The sequence below is a fragment of the Strix uralensis genome, chromosome 3 (genome assembly GCF_047716275.1).
Source record: "Strix uralensis isolate ZFMK-TIS-50842 chromosome 3, bStrUra1, whole genome shotgun sequence".
NCBI classification, from domain to species: Eukaryota; Metazoa; Chordata; class Aves; order Strigiformes; family Strigidae; genus Strix; species Strix uralensis.
The window spans coordinates 41,710,606-41,726,108 of record NC_133974.1 but is presented as its reverse complement, the minus strand read 5'-3'; the positions used below and the strand labels follow the sequence as shown (position 1 = coordinate 41,726,108).

The following is a 15,503-nucleotide window of genomic DNA, read 5'->3' as shown; positions in this document are numbered from 1 at the left end:
GGCAGCCTGTCTTAGCCTGTGCAGCACAGCCTCTCTCCAGAGCCCCTGAAGGTGCTGTCCATGGCTGCAGGAGCAGGGAGGTGAGCTGCCTGCCTGGGTCCTTTGTTAGGAAATCAAAACCAGTGGCATCCCACCACACAAAAATCATCACTCCCCTCCTTTTTACCCTGTCCCAGCCACAAGCCCCTGGCAGCCCCACCCTCAGCACCCTCCACCATGCCCAGCCTGACACCGGCCTTCAGTAAAAAGGTCGATAAAAAAAGGTAAGAGCCATTTCACACATGTGACAGAAGGTAACGGTGCGGGCATCCAGTGCTTCCCACCGCGCTTCCCTCCTGATGTCCTCACCCACACGCCCATGACTGTCCGTCTCAGCTCTCCCTTTTCCTGTCGTTTCCGTGCAGCCAGCCGCAGCGGCAGCGTCGGGAGGCCCGTGGCGAGGTGCACAAGCAAGGCAGGTAGGCAAAACCCTCCGGCGGCTGCTGCTGGCCCAGCCCCACTGGCCACATCCCTGTGGCTGGGCTGAGGCTGTGGCAGGGGAAGGGGACACCACTCGAGCATGCCAGTCATATCTAGGTAGGAGTCATACCATTAGCAGGATCCAGCAGGCTCCAGAGGAAGCCACATTACCTGACACCCTCATAGAGGTGAGGTGTGATGCCATGGCCATTTGTCACAGTCCCTTGGGTTTCGCATTGTGCTGCTGCACAGTTTTTGTTGCCCTTGCTATGTGAGTGGGCGCCTTCCCTCTGAGCATCCCTTCTGCAGACCTGAACTGCCCTCCATGAGCTCTCCATCACACTGCTCATCCCTTCCTCTGCTACTGCCAGGGAGAAAGCGTCTTTCTGAGCACAGTCAAGCCTGCTCATAAATGTTGAAGGTTTTGCCAGTGACCTGCTAAAATCGCTTCCCTGTCTCAGATGGGAATAAACCTTCCCTGATGCACACTCACAATGCCACAGGTCTTTCAGAAATTGAATTAAATCTAAAGCAGAAGCAGGAGCCACCTTTTAAAATGTCTGAGGGATAATTCTGGAGGGAAGAACTAACTGATGGAGGTAGACAACTTGCCACTCCTAGAAATTATTAAATGGAGACTGGCCATCTTCCTAAGATACTCCGTAGTCCAGATAAAGCTCTGGGCTTAAGAGAAGAGTTGCTGATAACATCACTGGTCTCTTTTAGGAGATTGTTTTATTGGCTTCTCATGGTACAACTGCCCACTAGTCTGTGAGAAGTAGAGCATGGCTAAGCAGTTTCATTTAGGAGGAGCTTTATCTCAGGAACATATTCCCCATCAAGTTTCTTTGTTGTCCTGTACTCCTTTAATCTATTTTTGACTTGTCTTGTGTGTATTCAGACAAGTGCCTCTCTGAGCATGCCATCTTTTCTCAAATGGAGAACCAGCAAAATCTTTCCTCCCGTTTTTGAGCCCTCCTGCCACCTGAGCAGCTGGCAAGCAGCTGGCTCTGAGGGAAGCAAGGCTTCACCTACACAATGAAGCAACTGAGGAGCTGCTGCCACCACCATCCCAGCCAAAGCACTGGGGCGCTGAACAGCATTTTGCACCCTGGATGTGGAGGAGGAGCAGAGCATCCTTTGCTCAGCATTTGGTGCAACTCCAACAGCTTCTGGAATGACCCTCCCAGGCTCCTTAATGCTCAGAGACCTCCCAGGTCTTTAATACTCCTTTTTACCCTTGCTAGAAATCTGGGGCAGGAGCTAATCATTTTATCCCAAGTTAGAGGATGGCCTGACTCCTGGCCTGGTTCCCAGCCTGTCTCCATTTTGTTCCTGGGCAACAGCCAGTAGCTTATTTGATATATTGTTTCCCTAATTCCCGGCCTCACGCCCCACTTATCCACACACACTATTCCTCCAGCCCACACTTTTGAATTATTGTCTCCAAACTGTGCTATAAGCAGAAATAATTTTACAGAGACAAAAAGTCAGCAAACAAATGTTTTCTTAATGCTAGAATTGTCACAGGTGCCTAAGCTGTATGCTTAGTGCAGGAATCATTTTTTAATGACACACTGCCAACCACTGCAAGAAATCTCATGGTTATGGTCTATGGGGTAAATGATCTAAAGGGTAATAGAGTGAAGTGGGCACGTACTTCTCCCAGGCACTGCTCAGGGCTCATAGCTGTGCTTCTCTCTTCCTGGTAGCCCAATCCTAAAACGAAGCCCTGACATCACCAAAGCTCCCCTGATGAAGTCAGAGCAGCTGCTGCGAATAGACGACCATGACTTCAGCATGAGACCAGGTTTTGGAGGTATGAAACATGCACATTTGTCACTGTTCCTGTTTTACACTGTCAATTCTTTATACTGTAACACATACTCAGGTGAACAAGCAGATTGCCAAGCAGAGCCTTTTCTGTCTCTAATTTTTGTTACTTTGTGAATTCATGACATAAGTGAGGGGGATAGGTGTGCACTGAAATAGCCTTCTTCCTTGGATGAGCAAATAGGGTAGTCAAAGGCATGGAAATGTGATTAGCGGCAATATAATACTCCTGGTATTCAGTGACACTTCTGATAAAAATCTGCAAATACACCTTATGTTTATTCCCAGATGATGGAGAAATTCTAAGACTTCATCTTACTATGGTGCTGTGTGTGCATAATCAAATCCTGTACCATGCTTACTGACCTGGCCATTTCATTTATAACCCAAAGGAAAATATTTTGTCTGCCATGTGTTAATGCTTGCTCACAGTTTTGTGGCTGTGTGCTAAAGCAACCTAAGCTTTCAGGGAAATAGATGAAGTGGAACACGTTTTCTTTCAGCCCACCGGATTAGAGAATGCTGTAATTTATCTACCCTTTCTGGCTGACAGATGGTCATTCAAATCCAGGATACCATTATATACTCTGATGGAAGAAGATTTTATTGCTAAGTGCTCAATATACCAAATACCAGCATGTTCAATTAATTTAAAAAGGTTTCAGTTTCATAGCAGTCCGCTAATGTGAGCATTATTTGTCTTGACGGATCTCCTGGGCTGTAATTGCCAGAGGTATATGAGGGGGTAGTCAAAGCCTGGAGGAGGGAAAGAAGATCAAAACCCCTATTATGTGGGGTCACAGTTGGAACCTTCCACTTGGGAGCCCCAGGCTCAGTGGCACATGCCTGTGTCCTGCAACACATCCCGTCCCGTCACCCTGTCTTCTCCACAGCTGTGCACTGAGTGATGTGAAAGCCAAATACACAGAGTAGTTCTCAGGGATGTTATTAGCCTGTGAGTGAAGCAGAAGTGAGGGAAAAATTTGGAGTAACTCTCCCACATTGCCTTAGCTGTGCCTCCACTGCTCTCCATGTGAATGCATGCTCTGCCAGGCATCCATTTTGCAAGCCCTGGACCCGAGCACTAGAGCTATAATAATTAAAATTGCTTTTAGTTTTGAAGGGACATGTGTAGGATGACACAATAAAAAGAGAAAGTCAGTAATAGGTCAGTATTATTGTGGATTTTGATTGTTGTTAGGAGGTTTTTGTTATGAATTCCAATTGCTTCTACTTTAAATTGGTTTACTGTTCTTTCTATTTTGGACTGAGCATCTATTTTTATCTCTAAGATACAAAAGCCAGAGGAGTGCTTTATACTTTTAATTCTTTTCCCCCAGGCCCTGCAATTCCTGTTGGGGTGGATGTCCAAGTTGAAAGTCTGGACAGCATTTCTGAGGTGGACATGGTAAGAGTCGTAGAAGGACTAAGGTCAGATGGAACCTCAGGAGACCATCTAGCCCAAACTCCTGCTGAGAGCAGGGCCAGCTGGAGCAGGCTGCTTGGGTTTGTGTCTGTGGGGTTTGAATATCTCCAAGGATGGACATTCCACAGCCTCCAGGAGGCAGATTCGGGTTTGATCTGAATCTGCCGACAATTACTCCTATTGACTTCGTTACCATTTCATCTCCTTTGAAGCAGAGGGAAGAAATCTGACATTTTCTTTTCTCTAGGAGAAAATTATACAGCACTGCCAAGATTGTCCCAAAGGATTTTGGTTTTTACATTTTCTGGAGAAGTGATAACACGTTTAAAAGCTCTGAGGAAGACCAATTAATGTTTTAGTTTTAAGGCACTTTGATGTACTGCAGACACAGTTTGACTTTGGCCATGTTCTGAGGTGGTTGAGAGCCAGCTAACTCCTAACCAGAAGCCATGTAGCCATCCTGAGAACAACACTGGTTCAGACTGGTAAGACCTGCTCTTGACAGGGCAGCCAGTTCAGAGGGGAGACGTTTCTCCAGAACTTGCCTTCGGTGCATTAACAGCGGTATCATCACTCCTCTTGTGTGCTGGGGACCAGCATAAAGCTCTGTTGGTTCTTCCTGTATCTTCACACTGATGCTGAAGTAGGAATTCAGGGGCACACAGGACCAATGCTGGTGCTCTGCACAGGCTAAATTCCTTACTGAGTCTCTGTCCTTCACTTCCCACCATACAATTATAGTAATGTGAAAACGGTCAGTTTTCAAATGCTCTTGAAGAGTTGCAGATTTTAGTCTTGATGATTTTTTCTGGAGGGGTTTTTTTCATCATAAAAAAATGCTGAAAGTAGGATATTATTTCTGCAGGAGATTTTCCATGGGAAGATTTTACACGCATACATGACATGTAAACACCAGCCTGTGCAGGAGAGCAGGACAGCAGGGGAACAGGAGATGGCCCTGCATGTACATCACAAGATCCGCACCAATTTTATTCACCCTTTCAAAACCCAGAGTTTGTCAGACCTACCCTGTTAGAGGATCCCCAGACTCTCTCAGCAACTCAGCTTTTGCTTTGAAGGGAAAAATCACACCCCAGTCAGAATACTTTTCAAAATGTTTTGCTCTTTCAAAAAATGTATGAAACAGCTCTGAAGCTTTCACAAAAGCCCCAAATTCTCTGTGCTCCTCATTAACAGCCATGGGGTTAAAGAGCCTTCACCTGACCTCCTCCCATGTCAAAGCCAGGAACATGGCAGTGTGGCAGCACAGCTGGTGTTCAGCAGCCATCCCGCTTGCATGCCAGGCTCCTTGCACTGCAGCTATTTCAGCTTTTGAGCGGGCCAGGATATCTGCAGTCAAGCGACCACCTGCAGGTACAGCAGGGTTGCAGTGCTGAGGCACATCAGGGTACACATTCTCCCCAGCCCTGGGGAACCCTCCAATTGTCCCCCCGTCTCTGGTGCTCTTGGCACCCTGACCGCCAGCCATGGGGAGTCTCAGCTTTGGCCTTTCCTGGGATGGTCCCAGCCCTTCTGGTTGAGGAGAAAGCTTGTGAAGCCCCTGAAAAGCCTTGGGGCTTGAAAGCAAAGGGAAAGAATTTAACTTAGAGGATTTTAAAGTAAAAAAAAAAAAAAAACAAAACAAACCAACCAACAAATCAGCTCAGTTTTTAAGCAAGAATTATGATTTTGAATGACTTCCCCTGGTTTTTAAATACTGCCCCTGTTCCTCATGTAACATCATGCTGCAACACCCAGCAACATGAGAAAAGCACTGTATAGCCTTGGGTAAAAAAAACATTCAGGGTCAATTTTGGCTGTTTGCAAAATAATGATGGAGAAGATGTTATATTGTCAGAATAGATTCTTTTTAACTCGTGTAGCTTTATAGAAAAAGGCCATGGTGCTTTTCAAGATCATTACTTGATTTTTAAATTAAGAGACATCAGTGACAGAGATATTCACTCTGTACTAAATTTAAGCTTGAGGAGTTAGATATGTCATTCTTTCCTTTTTTTCTCCTACTTTCTGACTATTTGCAAGAAAATGGTAAAATAATAGAGGACATTATAAAACTTCATTAAGATGTCACAAATCAGATTATTTTTGCCAATTAATGTAAAAATTTATAAATATCTATTATGGGCCAGAGACCCTGAAATTAACAGAGCTTTTGCAGAATGTGCAGCTGTTTTATCTGGAGGAAAGATGGGAAGAAGGAAGAAACCAGATTGTTACTGAGGATTGGAAATTCATTTGCAAACATGATGGGAGAGCTAATAGTGTTTCTGAGAAATGGACCAAAAGAAGAGGGAAATATTATATAGTTGTTGCTTGGGGGATTTTCAGATGATGCATTGTAAAATATTGTGGTTCCCAGTTTAATGACCTAAAACTAGTATTAATAAATTTTTCCTAATGAAAGCTGACAATACTTGATTTTTCCACAGCAACCATAAATGTAACTTTATGAGAAAAAGTGAAGCATTGACTTCTCACTGAAGAACAACTGTCTGTCAACTTACTACTGTTTAAAGGACACATTAACACACAGGAGTCAATGTAAAAGGTTTCCCAGAACGATCTTCTTTAAAGTTGAATACAGGGAAAAGGTGTTAAAGAATGCTATAGATTGGATCAAATTAAAAAGAAGAAATTCCATGGGCAGTGGCTTTGGGAGCTTCAGTTAGATGCTATATAAAGCATTTCCAAAAATTATATTGGCCTCTAGTGTAATAATAGCACAGACTGCAACTAAGAAACCACTTCTACTGGAAAAAGACTGCAGAAAACCCATATTTCAAAATGCTTGGAAAGTTTTGTGGAAAAAAATTCAAATGTCAAATAATTTCAAAAATCCCCACCCAAAGCCCATCTGGCTTCCTCTACCCCAGACACCAGGGCAGACTGGTCAGTCTTAGACACTTTCCTCAGTTTATGGGCAATATATTATGCTACACTTAGAGATACCATGCTTATAAACATGTGTGTGAGCTATCTTCAGATATGTGAAGGCTTCATTTGAAATATCAAAAAGGCAAACCCAAGTTTATGTGCCTCTGGGGCCTGACTCCAAATACAACAGAGCTCAGATGCCTCAGATCTAAGAGTACAATATGTGGGGAGAAAGAGCAAAAGAAAGCCATTTTGGTCAAATACCACGTCGAGATTTCAGTGGCTGTGCTGGAAGAAGAGCTCCCACTGCAGCAGGCTCTTTCAGCTGCCTGGGGAAGGCAGTTTCCAGAGCAGTGTGAAGGGCAGCACAGGCAGCAAATGCTTCTTCACTGTTGGCTCCAGATACGCAGCATAATCTAGTTGGGGGATTAAGTGGTTGGCAGCACTCTCTGCCTACTGCTGCCTCGACATGTCTGCCTTTTGGTCCCTGGAGCGGTTCGCAGACACCAAAATGAAACATTTGCATTTCAGAGGTGGATTTACCACCTGGATGGCCTCCGATTTCTGAACCCAGTAAGTCTGTCTGACCTGTGGAATAAACAAGCTGCAGTTAGCCATGTTCCCTGCAGTTCAGGGAGTGGGTGTGCCTTCAGGGATGGTGCTTTACAGATCGTGGTTTGTCCCAGAGAGGAGAAATCACTGCTATTCCAATAAGGTGTAAGTTGTGACACAAACCTGTTTGTTGCAGGACTTCACCATGACGCTTTATCTGAGGCACTACTGGAAAGATGAGAGGCTGTCCTTCCCCAGCACCAACAACCAAAGCATGACCTTTGATGGCAGGCTGGTGAAGAAGATCTGGGTCCCTGACATGTTCTTTGTCCACTCCAAGCGTTCCTTCATCCATGACACCACCACAGAAAACGTCATGCTGCGGGTCCAGCCAGATGGGAAGGTACTTTATAGCCTCAGGTAAAGCCGCATTCAGTCAATGTGAGCTATTAGTGGAGTGAGAGAGAAAGTGGTTTAATTGATTCCTGTATTGTGTTTTCGCATGACTTCATACTAAAAAAAAAACAAAAAAGAATGAATGTGCTGACTATCCACCAACATCTGAGTCCCTGTGCAAGTGCAGTGCCTGCTGCAGGAAACTAATTTCTGTGCCAATGTTGCTGGTTCCACCAGTGTCCTTTTGCCTTGTGTGTGTGGTGAGCCCCTGCTCCTGCTCTTGGGAAGCTGTGGCCAGACGCAGCAGTCGCTCGGGCAGTTCACAGGGAACCAGTGGGCTCAGTCCCCATGGGGCACTGCTGAAGAGGCAAGGCACAATCTGAGGAAGAGGGCAATGCCTAGTAATAAACAGAAGTCCTGAGCAGCTCTAGTTACCCGCTTCACTACACAACAGTCTCTGGGCCTAGCAAAATGTGCAATTTCTATTCTTACAGGTAATTTCAAAGAAGTATAAATTATACTGAGCGCAACTTTAGCTTTATGATAAGTAACAAAACAGATGAAACATCCATCAGCACGTGAAGTGACAAGCTTCAGAGCAAGGGTATATAGATCCTGGTGACTCACATGTATGGCTAGAGCAACCCAAACACTTGACATTGGCTCTTCCTACTTTTTGCTCACATTTCATGTGAAATGCATGAAAGTTCCTTGAGGGGGACATTTTGGGTAAACTTTGTTTTGTCCTCTGGTTTGAGGGGTGATCCCAACCTGGCTTTCACCCTTATTTTCCAACTGGTCAATCAGCTTTGAGAGGAACATTGCTGACCTAAGTCTGAACATTATTAAACCAGGATTTTTTTCTTTCTAATAAGTAACACTTTCTTAGTTGGAGATGTTAAATGAGGAGCATCTGTCAATCTCTGGAAGAAACTAAATTTGGTACTTCTGTTTTTCTTGGCTGCATCTCCATTCGATTAAAAAAGAAGTATTGCCAAATGATCCATAAAAACTTATTAGAGAGGAAATTTTTGTACAATATTCTAATGCAAGAATGTCAACATCACCTCCAGAGCAATGAAATAGCAAAATACATGATAAATTAAAAAAGCATCAGGTGATGTAATGTATTCTGAAGGACATAAAAAAAGGAAAATCTGACTGATAGGAAGTCAGTATCAGCAAGATGCATAGATAACTAATGATAAGGTTGCAGAACACATTTCTTGAGAATTCTGTGGAGGTCTTTAAGGACATGTTAGACAGCAGCCTTAGGAGTGGCAGAAGTATTGCTGAGCCTGACATGGGATGAGGAGATCAACTTCTCAGCCTGCCAAGGTGTTTTATGATTTTATGAAAGGAAGGCAAGCAAAGCAATTCTTGATTCCCTATGGGGTATCAGTTTGACAAGAATTTTCTTGTTCTTGGTTATTTTTATCTTATTGTTCATTGTAATTCACAGCCTGAACAGTATCTACCTTCTCATTATTAGAGCTTTTTCTTCACTCAGCATATTAGACAAGGTTCAGATGTTCCTTAGACCTTTGCAAAGTTTGCTCAGGTCCTTAGTACTATAAAAAAAGGACAACAAAATGACATAATAGTCAGCTATAGCATGCATGCCTATATACGCTTTCATTTAGTTGCATAGTAACAATCATCTGCATTGCAAGCATTTATGGTTATCTAAAGCAGATGGGAACAGAAGAATAGCAAACTACTCAGATCCTATCATGCAGTCTTGTGCTTAAACTATTGTCCTGTACAAAATGGTGGTGAATGTTTTGAATAGCAAATTGGCAGAGTTTCATTAGTTTATTCAGTGGCAACTGCAGGTTAGAGTGCTTTATGAACACAGGGGAAGTATGAATGCTGGTCTCCCCTTAAAAACAAACTGCCTGCCTGCCTTTGCTTGTAGATTATATTTTTTCTTGGTGTCTGTCTTTTTAAGGTTTTTGCCAGACCTTGACTTCCACTGTAGACCTCACTGGCACCTAAACAACAAATCTGAGCCAAGCACTTTCACTCAAAGACCAAATCCAGAGAGGAAAGCAACATCAGTGGGAACCCACACATGCAGGACTACTAACATAAGGGACTGCACTGTGGTTTTATCATTATGTGATTAATTCTTTCTCCATTATGATTTATACTTCTATCTTCATTTACTTCCCTAGAGTTCAAGACAGTTGAATCAAGATTTATGGATGTTTCCAGAGCCAACACAAAATTATGCTATTAAAAATGAGATAATCAAACTATAGCAAGACCAGATCTTTTGATTGATGGGGCAGAGAGTTTCAGCGGTCTCTGTTGCATATCAGCTCCAGCCCTAACTCGAGGCACTGCCTATTGCCCTCTGGTGGCTGATACCCATGTGTATACCAGGTTCTCATTGAGCAGATGCAAATTCACGGTTTGCGGAAAAAAACTACCTGCATCCCCCATGGCACCAGGATGGCTTTCATAAATGTAAATTGTTTTATTGTACAAAGCATCCATTGAAAGCACAGATCTCTACAGAGAGATGTTTGCTGATAGTCAAAGAGGAAGAAGTGCCTCTCTGCCCTTTGCCATTTTCTTCTCCAATATTTTTGTCATCTAGGAGCAATTTGTAATGGCCTTACTTTCTAGTCATCTTTTCTAACACTAGTTTCCTGAGAAGGAGAAATGGCTTTAACTAAATTGGAATGGCTTTAGCTGAGTGGAAGGTATTTATTTTCAGTGGACTGTTTCTGGCCAGATAGTTACTTAATAAAAAAATAAACTCACAGCTTTACTATTTTTCAGTCACATAAGAAGACAATTTTTTAATTGAGTGGTTTTTATTATTCCTAGAGTTACAGTAACAGCCATGTGCAACATGGATTTTAGTCGCTTTCCCCTGGACACACAGACGTGTTCCCTGGAGATTGAAAGCTGTAAGTAAAGCAGAGGTGTAGGGGAACCAAGGGCTGCACTCTGTGGGCACCCAAACTGTGTTTAATTACATCAATAATTATACCGATAATTAAACTGCTGCTACATTCATGGGAGCTCTAACCAAAGTCAGCAGACTTCAACACTAAGAAAAACTCCCTGCTTATTATTTTTCACTAGAATTAGATGATGTCTGCAACAATGCAGTGTTTTTAAAAACCAGCTGTGAGCACTGCCTTGCCAGTGTCCCTGAAAGCCAACCAGGCTGCCCCGCTGCCACCCCGTCCCCAGAGGCCCTGGGCCACTTGCCTGCAGGTCAGCAGTCTCCAGCAGCACCTGCTTGCCCAGGTGCCCTCAAACACATACATAAATGGCCGTATCCCCTTCACGTGCATCATCTGCCCATCCATGGTGTAGAAACCATGATGGGGCAGTGACCTTAATCACCTTTTTCTTACATTTCTTATGCCTATTTGAGACAAACCCAGCTTATACCCACATGTAGCTCCTTTGTCCCAAGTATGACACATATACAAATTGGCTAGATTTCATACAGTGACATACTTTTAGCTTTTTAGGAGGTTTTTTTCTTCTCCTTCTTAAGCTTCAATAAGAAATTATAACCTTAATTCTGTTTTAATACATTTATGTGTGATCTTTTTCTCCCTGTATGGGAAGAGATGCTACTAAATCCATCTGAAAGGACTGACATTTCTGTATTTCCACATGTATTAAAAAACCAAGACCTGTAATGTTCGTGTGTGCATCACAGGCAGAAATTTTACCCAAGAGCTTCTCCTTCTGCATGCCTCAGACCAGTGATAGATTGTTCCTCCCATTACTCCACGTAGGCTCGTTCCTCTAAGTCTCCTTTCCTTTGCTTCTGGTTTTAGGACATTTATAAGGGACAGTTTTTTAAGTTCTAATGTGGTGGGTTACCTGACACACATATGTGTGCAAAATTATGATTAGAAAAACAGAAGGGTTTACAAAATGCACCAGGCATCAGGCCTGAGAGCTGTGACAATGAGCTAGTCCACTCCTTGCCACAACCATACCCATCATCAGGGCAACTCTCAGCCAGGTGATGGCATTTGGCTTTCTCAGCTGGGACCTCACAGGTAGCCTGGAAGGTGTGTGGGCACACCCTGGGCTGTGGGTGTGATAGCAGCTGGTTTGGTGCACTGCACTGAGATTTGCTCTGCTCCTCTAGATGCCTACACTGAAGATGACCTCATGCTGTACTGGAAGAACGGGAACGATTCCCTAAAAACAGATGAGAGGATATCCCTGTCCCAGTTCCTGATCCAGGAGTTTCACACCACCACAAAGCTCGCCTTTTACAGCAGTACAGGTGGGTACCAGCATGCCTGCCAGAGAGTGGGCTGGGCGAAGAAGGGGTGCAAACCATCCCTCTCGACCTTGGCCATGGAGGATTGTCCATTGGGAGGGCTCCCTGTGGCCCATCAGACCTGCCTCTCTTCTATGCCAAGACTGCTGTCCCCACCACAGACTTCCATCTTGATGGTTATGTAGTCTGGAAAGACAATCCCTCTTCACCAAGGCTTAACATGAATTAAACTCTCTGAGTGCACAGGATATATTATTTGCTCTGGAAGATATGATCCTAAGAGACACCTTGACGTTGATAGTCAGTTCAGTAAGGAGTCTTTTCTGTAAATTGCAATGATCTGTGGTCATTAACTGTGTTTTTCTAAAAGCAAATGAGGTACTCCCCTGATGCAACATTACCTTATCTGAAAGTAGTTTGATCTTGCTGTGACTTCTCTTTTCCCTTCTCTCTGTTATACAGGGTGGTACAATCGCCTCTACATAAACTTCACTTTACGTCGACACATCTTCTTCTTCTTGCTTCAAACCTACTTCCCTGCCACCCTCATGGTCATGTTGTCCTGGGTGTCCTTCTGGATCGATCGCCGAGCAGTTCCTGCTAGAGTCCCATTAGGTGAAAACAATCTTGTAGTCAGCAGACCTGAGAGATAATTGCTGCAACTGCAACCTTAACCATCAAGATGGAATCCCCTGTGCTATGCACTGCCCCTGCATTGCTCTGTGGCACAGAAATCAGCTATGCCACACGTGTGTCCCCGTGCAGGGGACTGGCCATGGTACAAACTCTCCATCTGCCCTGCGGTGCCAAGCAAATGCCTTCCCTGCTTGCACAAGCACTAGCTGCATGCAGTGCAAATCAGAGAGCAAACATCCCACTCTGCTTTTATTGCTGTTAACAGAGACAGGGCACATATAGAGCCAAAGTGTCAGTATCCTTCAGACACTTCAGTGAACAAGAAGGTGAAAATCAGTATTAGCAGCCCTGACAAAATTTCAGTTTATTGAGTTTTGTTAGAGGAGGGAGGGTGGAGGTAACAGTCAGCTGAGCTGCACTGTTCAACTTGTTAAATGAGCTTACAGTGCAATGAGAGGGATTCAGCTTCCCCTTTCACAGCATCTTTCAGACAGATGAAGCCATATGTCAGAGGAGTCACCATGGGAGCAGAACTATGATATGGTCATAAATCTTCTTCTGAAGAGGATGTTTTGCCCTTAGCAAAGTGCTGTTTGTGTTTCTGCAGATTTTGGGCCCAAGCTTGCTTCTGCCTATTCCAGGCAACACAACTCAGGATTTTATTTATTATTTGTGATGGTTTAGCCCCTGCCGGGGTCTGAGACCATGCGGCCGCTGCCCCTCCCCCACAAAGGGAGTGAAATACAAAGCCCCAAGACTGAAATAAGGAAAGGTTTAATACAACAGTGCAATAGCAACACAACAAACAACAACAATAACAATAACAGTAATAGTGACAGCAATGAACAGAGCAAAATAGCTACCAAATACAGCAGTGAGAGGAGCAGATGTACAAAACCATGCGTGTACCGCGCTCCGCGCCAGGAAAATGTGACACGCCAGGATGTGACATCCGCATGGTATCTGAATAACCCGACTAGAGCTCCCCCCCCACTGCTGGGGAAACTTAACCCTATCCTGGTTAAACCAGGACATTATTAAAAACATATTCCGCAGTGGAGAGGATATATAGAGACTTAACAGAGATGGCAATGGGGCAGTTATCCATATCTCTGTTTAGAAACAGCTTCCACTGCCTTGAGACATCAGTAAAAGGAGCATAAGGATTTGGGCCATGACTTTCTGGAAGATGTAGCCACTGTCTTTAGCAGCACTTTTTAGCACCTAGATACTCCTGTGAATTCAATCCTTTGTGCTTATATACATAATTTCAACTTTCAAAGGGATCATAAATGTGACATATTTAGGCCCTGAAATAAGAGGGCCACAGAGAGCATCCCTTAGAGCCAGGATAACACCGAACTGCAGGGGCTCCTGCCCTTGCTGATGTGCTCATTGTGCTCACCCATGGTGTAATGTGGGGCGGTGTTGCCCTGTGGGGCCCCATTAGTCTCTGCTCTTGCTCTGGGGAAGGCACAGACCAGGTGTGAGAGCCAGCTGGTGACTTCTGTGACTTCCCATGAAGCAGGACTTCTCAGGAGCAGATGGAAAACACAGGCCTGGGAAAACTGGTGTAAGCACCAACAGCAGCAGACAGACTTTGCTGGTGCCCATGCTGTGGAGTGGTTGAACTAGAAGCTGAAATACTCAGAATCATAGAGGCATAAAATATCTTGAGTTGGAAGGAACCCATAATGATCACTGAGTCCAACTCAATGTCCTTGTACCCCTCCAGGGACTGTCCTGAGCCTGGAGATGGGGTGCAGCCAGCACAGGGTCAAAGTGCTGCTGCCTGGCAATGGAGTGGGAGGCTGGTGGTGAGGTGAGGAGACTAGCAACATCCTGAGACTAGAACTAGAGCTGTTTTCACCAAAAAGACAAGAAAACCCCAGTTAGAAATTAGGGCTGCCTGGACCCCCCTCAGGCAGTGAAAGCCATTGCCCAAATGTGAAAAATAATACTGCTAGGTAAATTCAGATGTCAGGAAATGGTAACAACAGCTGTATTTGTGATGAAGAGTCTGGTTTGAAAGTGTCTTACGGTCTCTCTGCTGGTGTATTCCCAGGGATAACCACCGTGCTGACCATGTCCACGATCATCACTGGGGTGAACGCCTCCATGCCTCGTGTTTCCTACATTAAAGCAGTGGACATTTACCTGTGGGTCAGTTTTGTGTTTGTCTTCCTCTCGGTGCTGGAATACGCAGCAGTGAATTACCTGACTACAGTGCAAGAGAGGAAGGAGAGGAAACTGCGAGAAAAGGTGAGGTTTTCTATCTCCAATGCAGCTTTATGCCCCTGGGAAAAGGTATGGCAAATGTCTGGAAATGTTCAAAAGTTTGCAATTACAGTGTGCTGATCTCAGCTGCCTGGGGAGAATGCAGTGCGTGTAAAAAGACACCAGCAGTGAAGCATTTTGTGTTATAAAGATTTGCTACGAACAACCCACATCCAAGATCACTGTTCTTTCTTCAGAGTCTGAGGATCCTAACCTACATATAGTCCTCCACTGCCTGTATAAATGGGATAGGTTTTAGGATTTTACCTTTAAATATTTTTTATATTGAAGATCCAAACCTGTGAATAGCACCAGATGATACTGCATTTTGGGTTTCAGATAACATGGCAGATATCCTCCACCTTTCTCCAGGCACAGTCTAAACTTACACAATGGTCCAAATTTCCCCCTCCTGCCTTCATTACATTAAATTATAACCACCCAAAATTTCAGCCTAAACTCTTCTCTTCAAATGGGTCAAGACTCATACATTCCTCTTTGTGGTTTCCCTCTGCTCTTTTTGATTTTCTCCACTTCAAAGTATAGGTCCAACCTTTATTTACACCCTGATAACTGCGCTTAAGCCAAATGAGCTTTTCTACAGACAGCCCCACTCTCTCCCTGACTGCAGACATGAAAATGGAGAAGGAAAAAGCTGCTGCCCAGCTCCATCCCCTCGTTCTCCCTTTCATGTTCCAGCAGCCTGAATTCCCCAGTCTTGTCCCCTCCTCTGCTTTTGTAAGGAGAAAAGGGATGTCT

At 44.3% G+C, this 15,503-nt stretch overlaps 1 protein-coding gene across 5 annotated transcripts in view; it reads left to right on the top strand.

Moving 5' to 3' along the window:
- LOC141940704 (gamma-aminobutyric acid receptor subunit rho-1) overlaps nucleotides 1-15,503 on the top strand; it is a 33,307-nt gene that overhangs the window by 14,617 nt on the left and 3,187 nt on the right. For 3 of the 5 annotated variants that reach the window (XM_074862054.1, XM_074862052.1, XM_074862050.1), the window contains 8 exons: nucleotides 405-458; nucleotides 2,172-2,278; nucleotides 3,633-3,700; nucleotides 7,362-7,585; nucleotides 10,400-10,482; nucleotides 11,694-11,834; nucleotides 12,294-12,446; nucleotides 14,533-14,729. In XM_074862054.1, coding sequence (XP_074718155.1) covers nucleotides 2,215-2,278; nucleotides 3,633-3,700; nucleotides 7,362-7,585; nucleotides 10,400-10,482; nucleotides 11,694-11,834; nucleotides 12,294-12,446; nucleotides 14,533-14,729 — 930 coding nt within the window. In that variant the 5' untranslated portion in view covers nucleotides 405-458; nucleotides 2,172-2,214. Of the gene's footprint in view, nucleotides 1-375; nucleotides 459-2,171; nucleotides 2,279-3,632; nucleotides 3,701-7,361; nucleotides 7,586-10,399; nucleotides 10,483-11,693; nucleotides 11,835-12,293; nucleotides 12,447-14,532; nucleotides 14,730-15,503 lie in introns of all 5 variants that reach the window. The other 2 variants (XM_074862053.1, XM_074862051.1) reach the window with 2 other exon arrangements.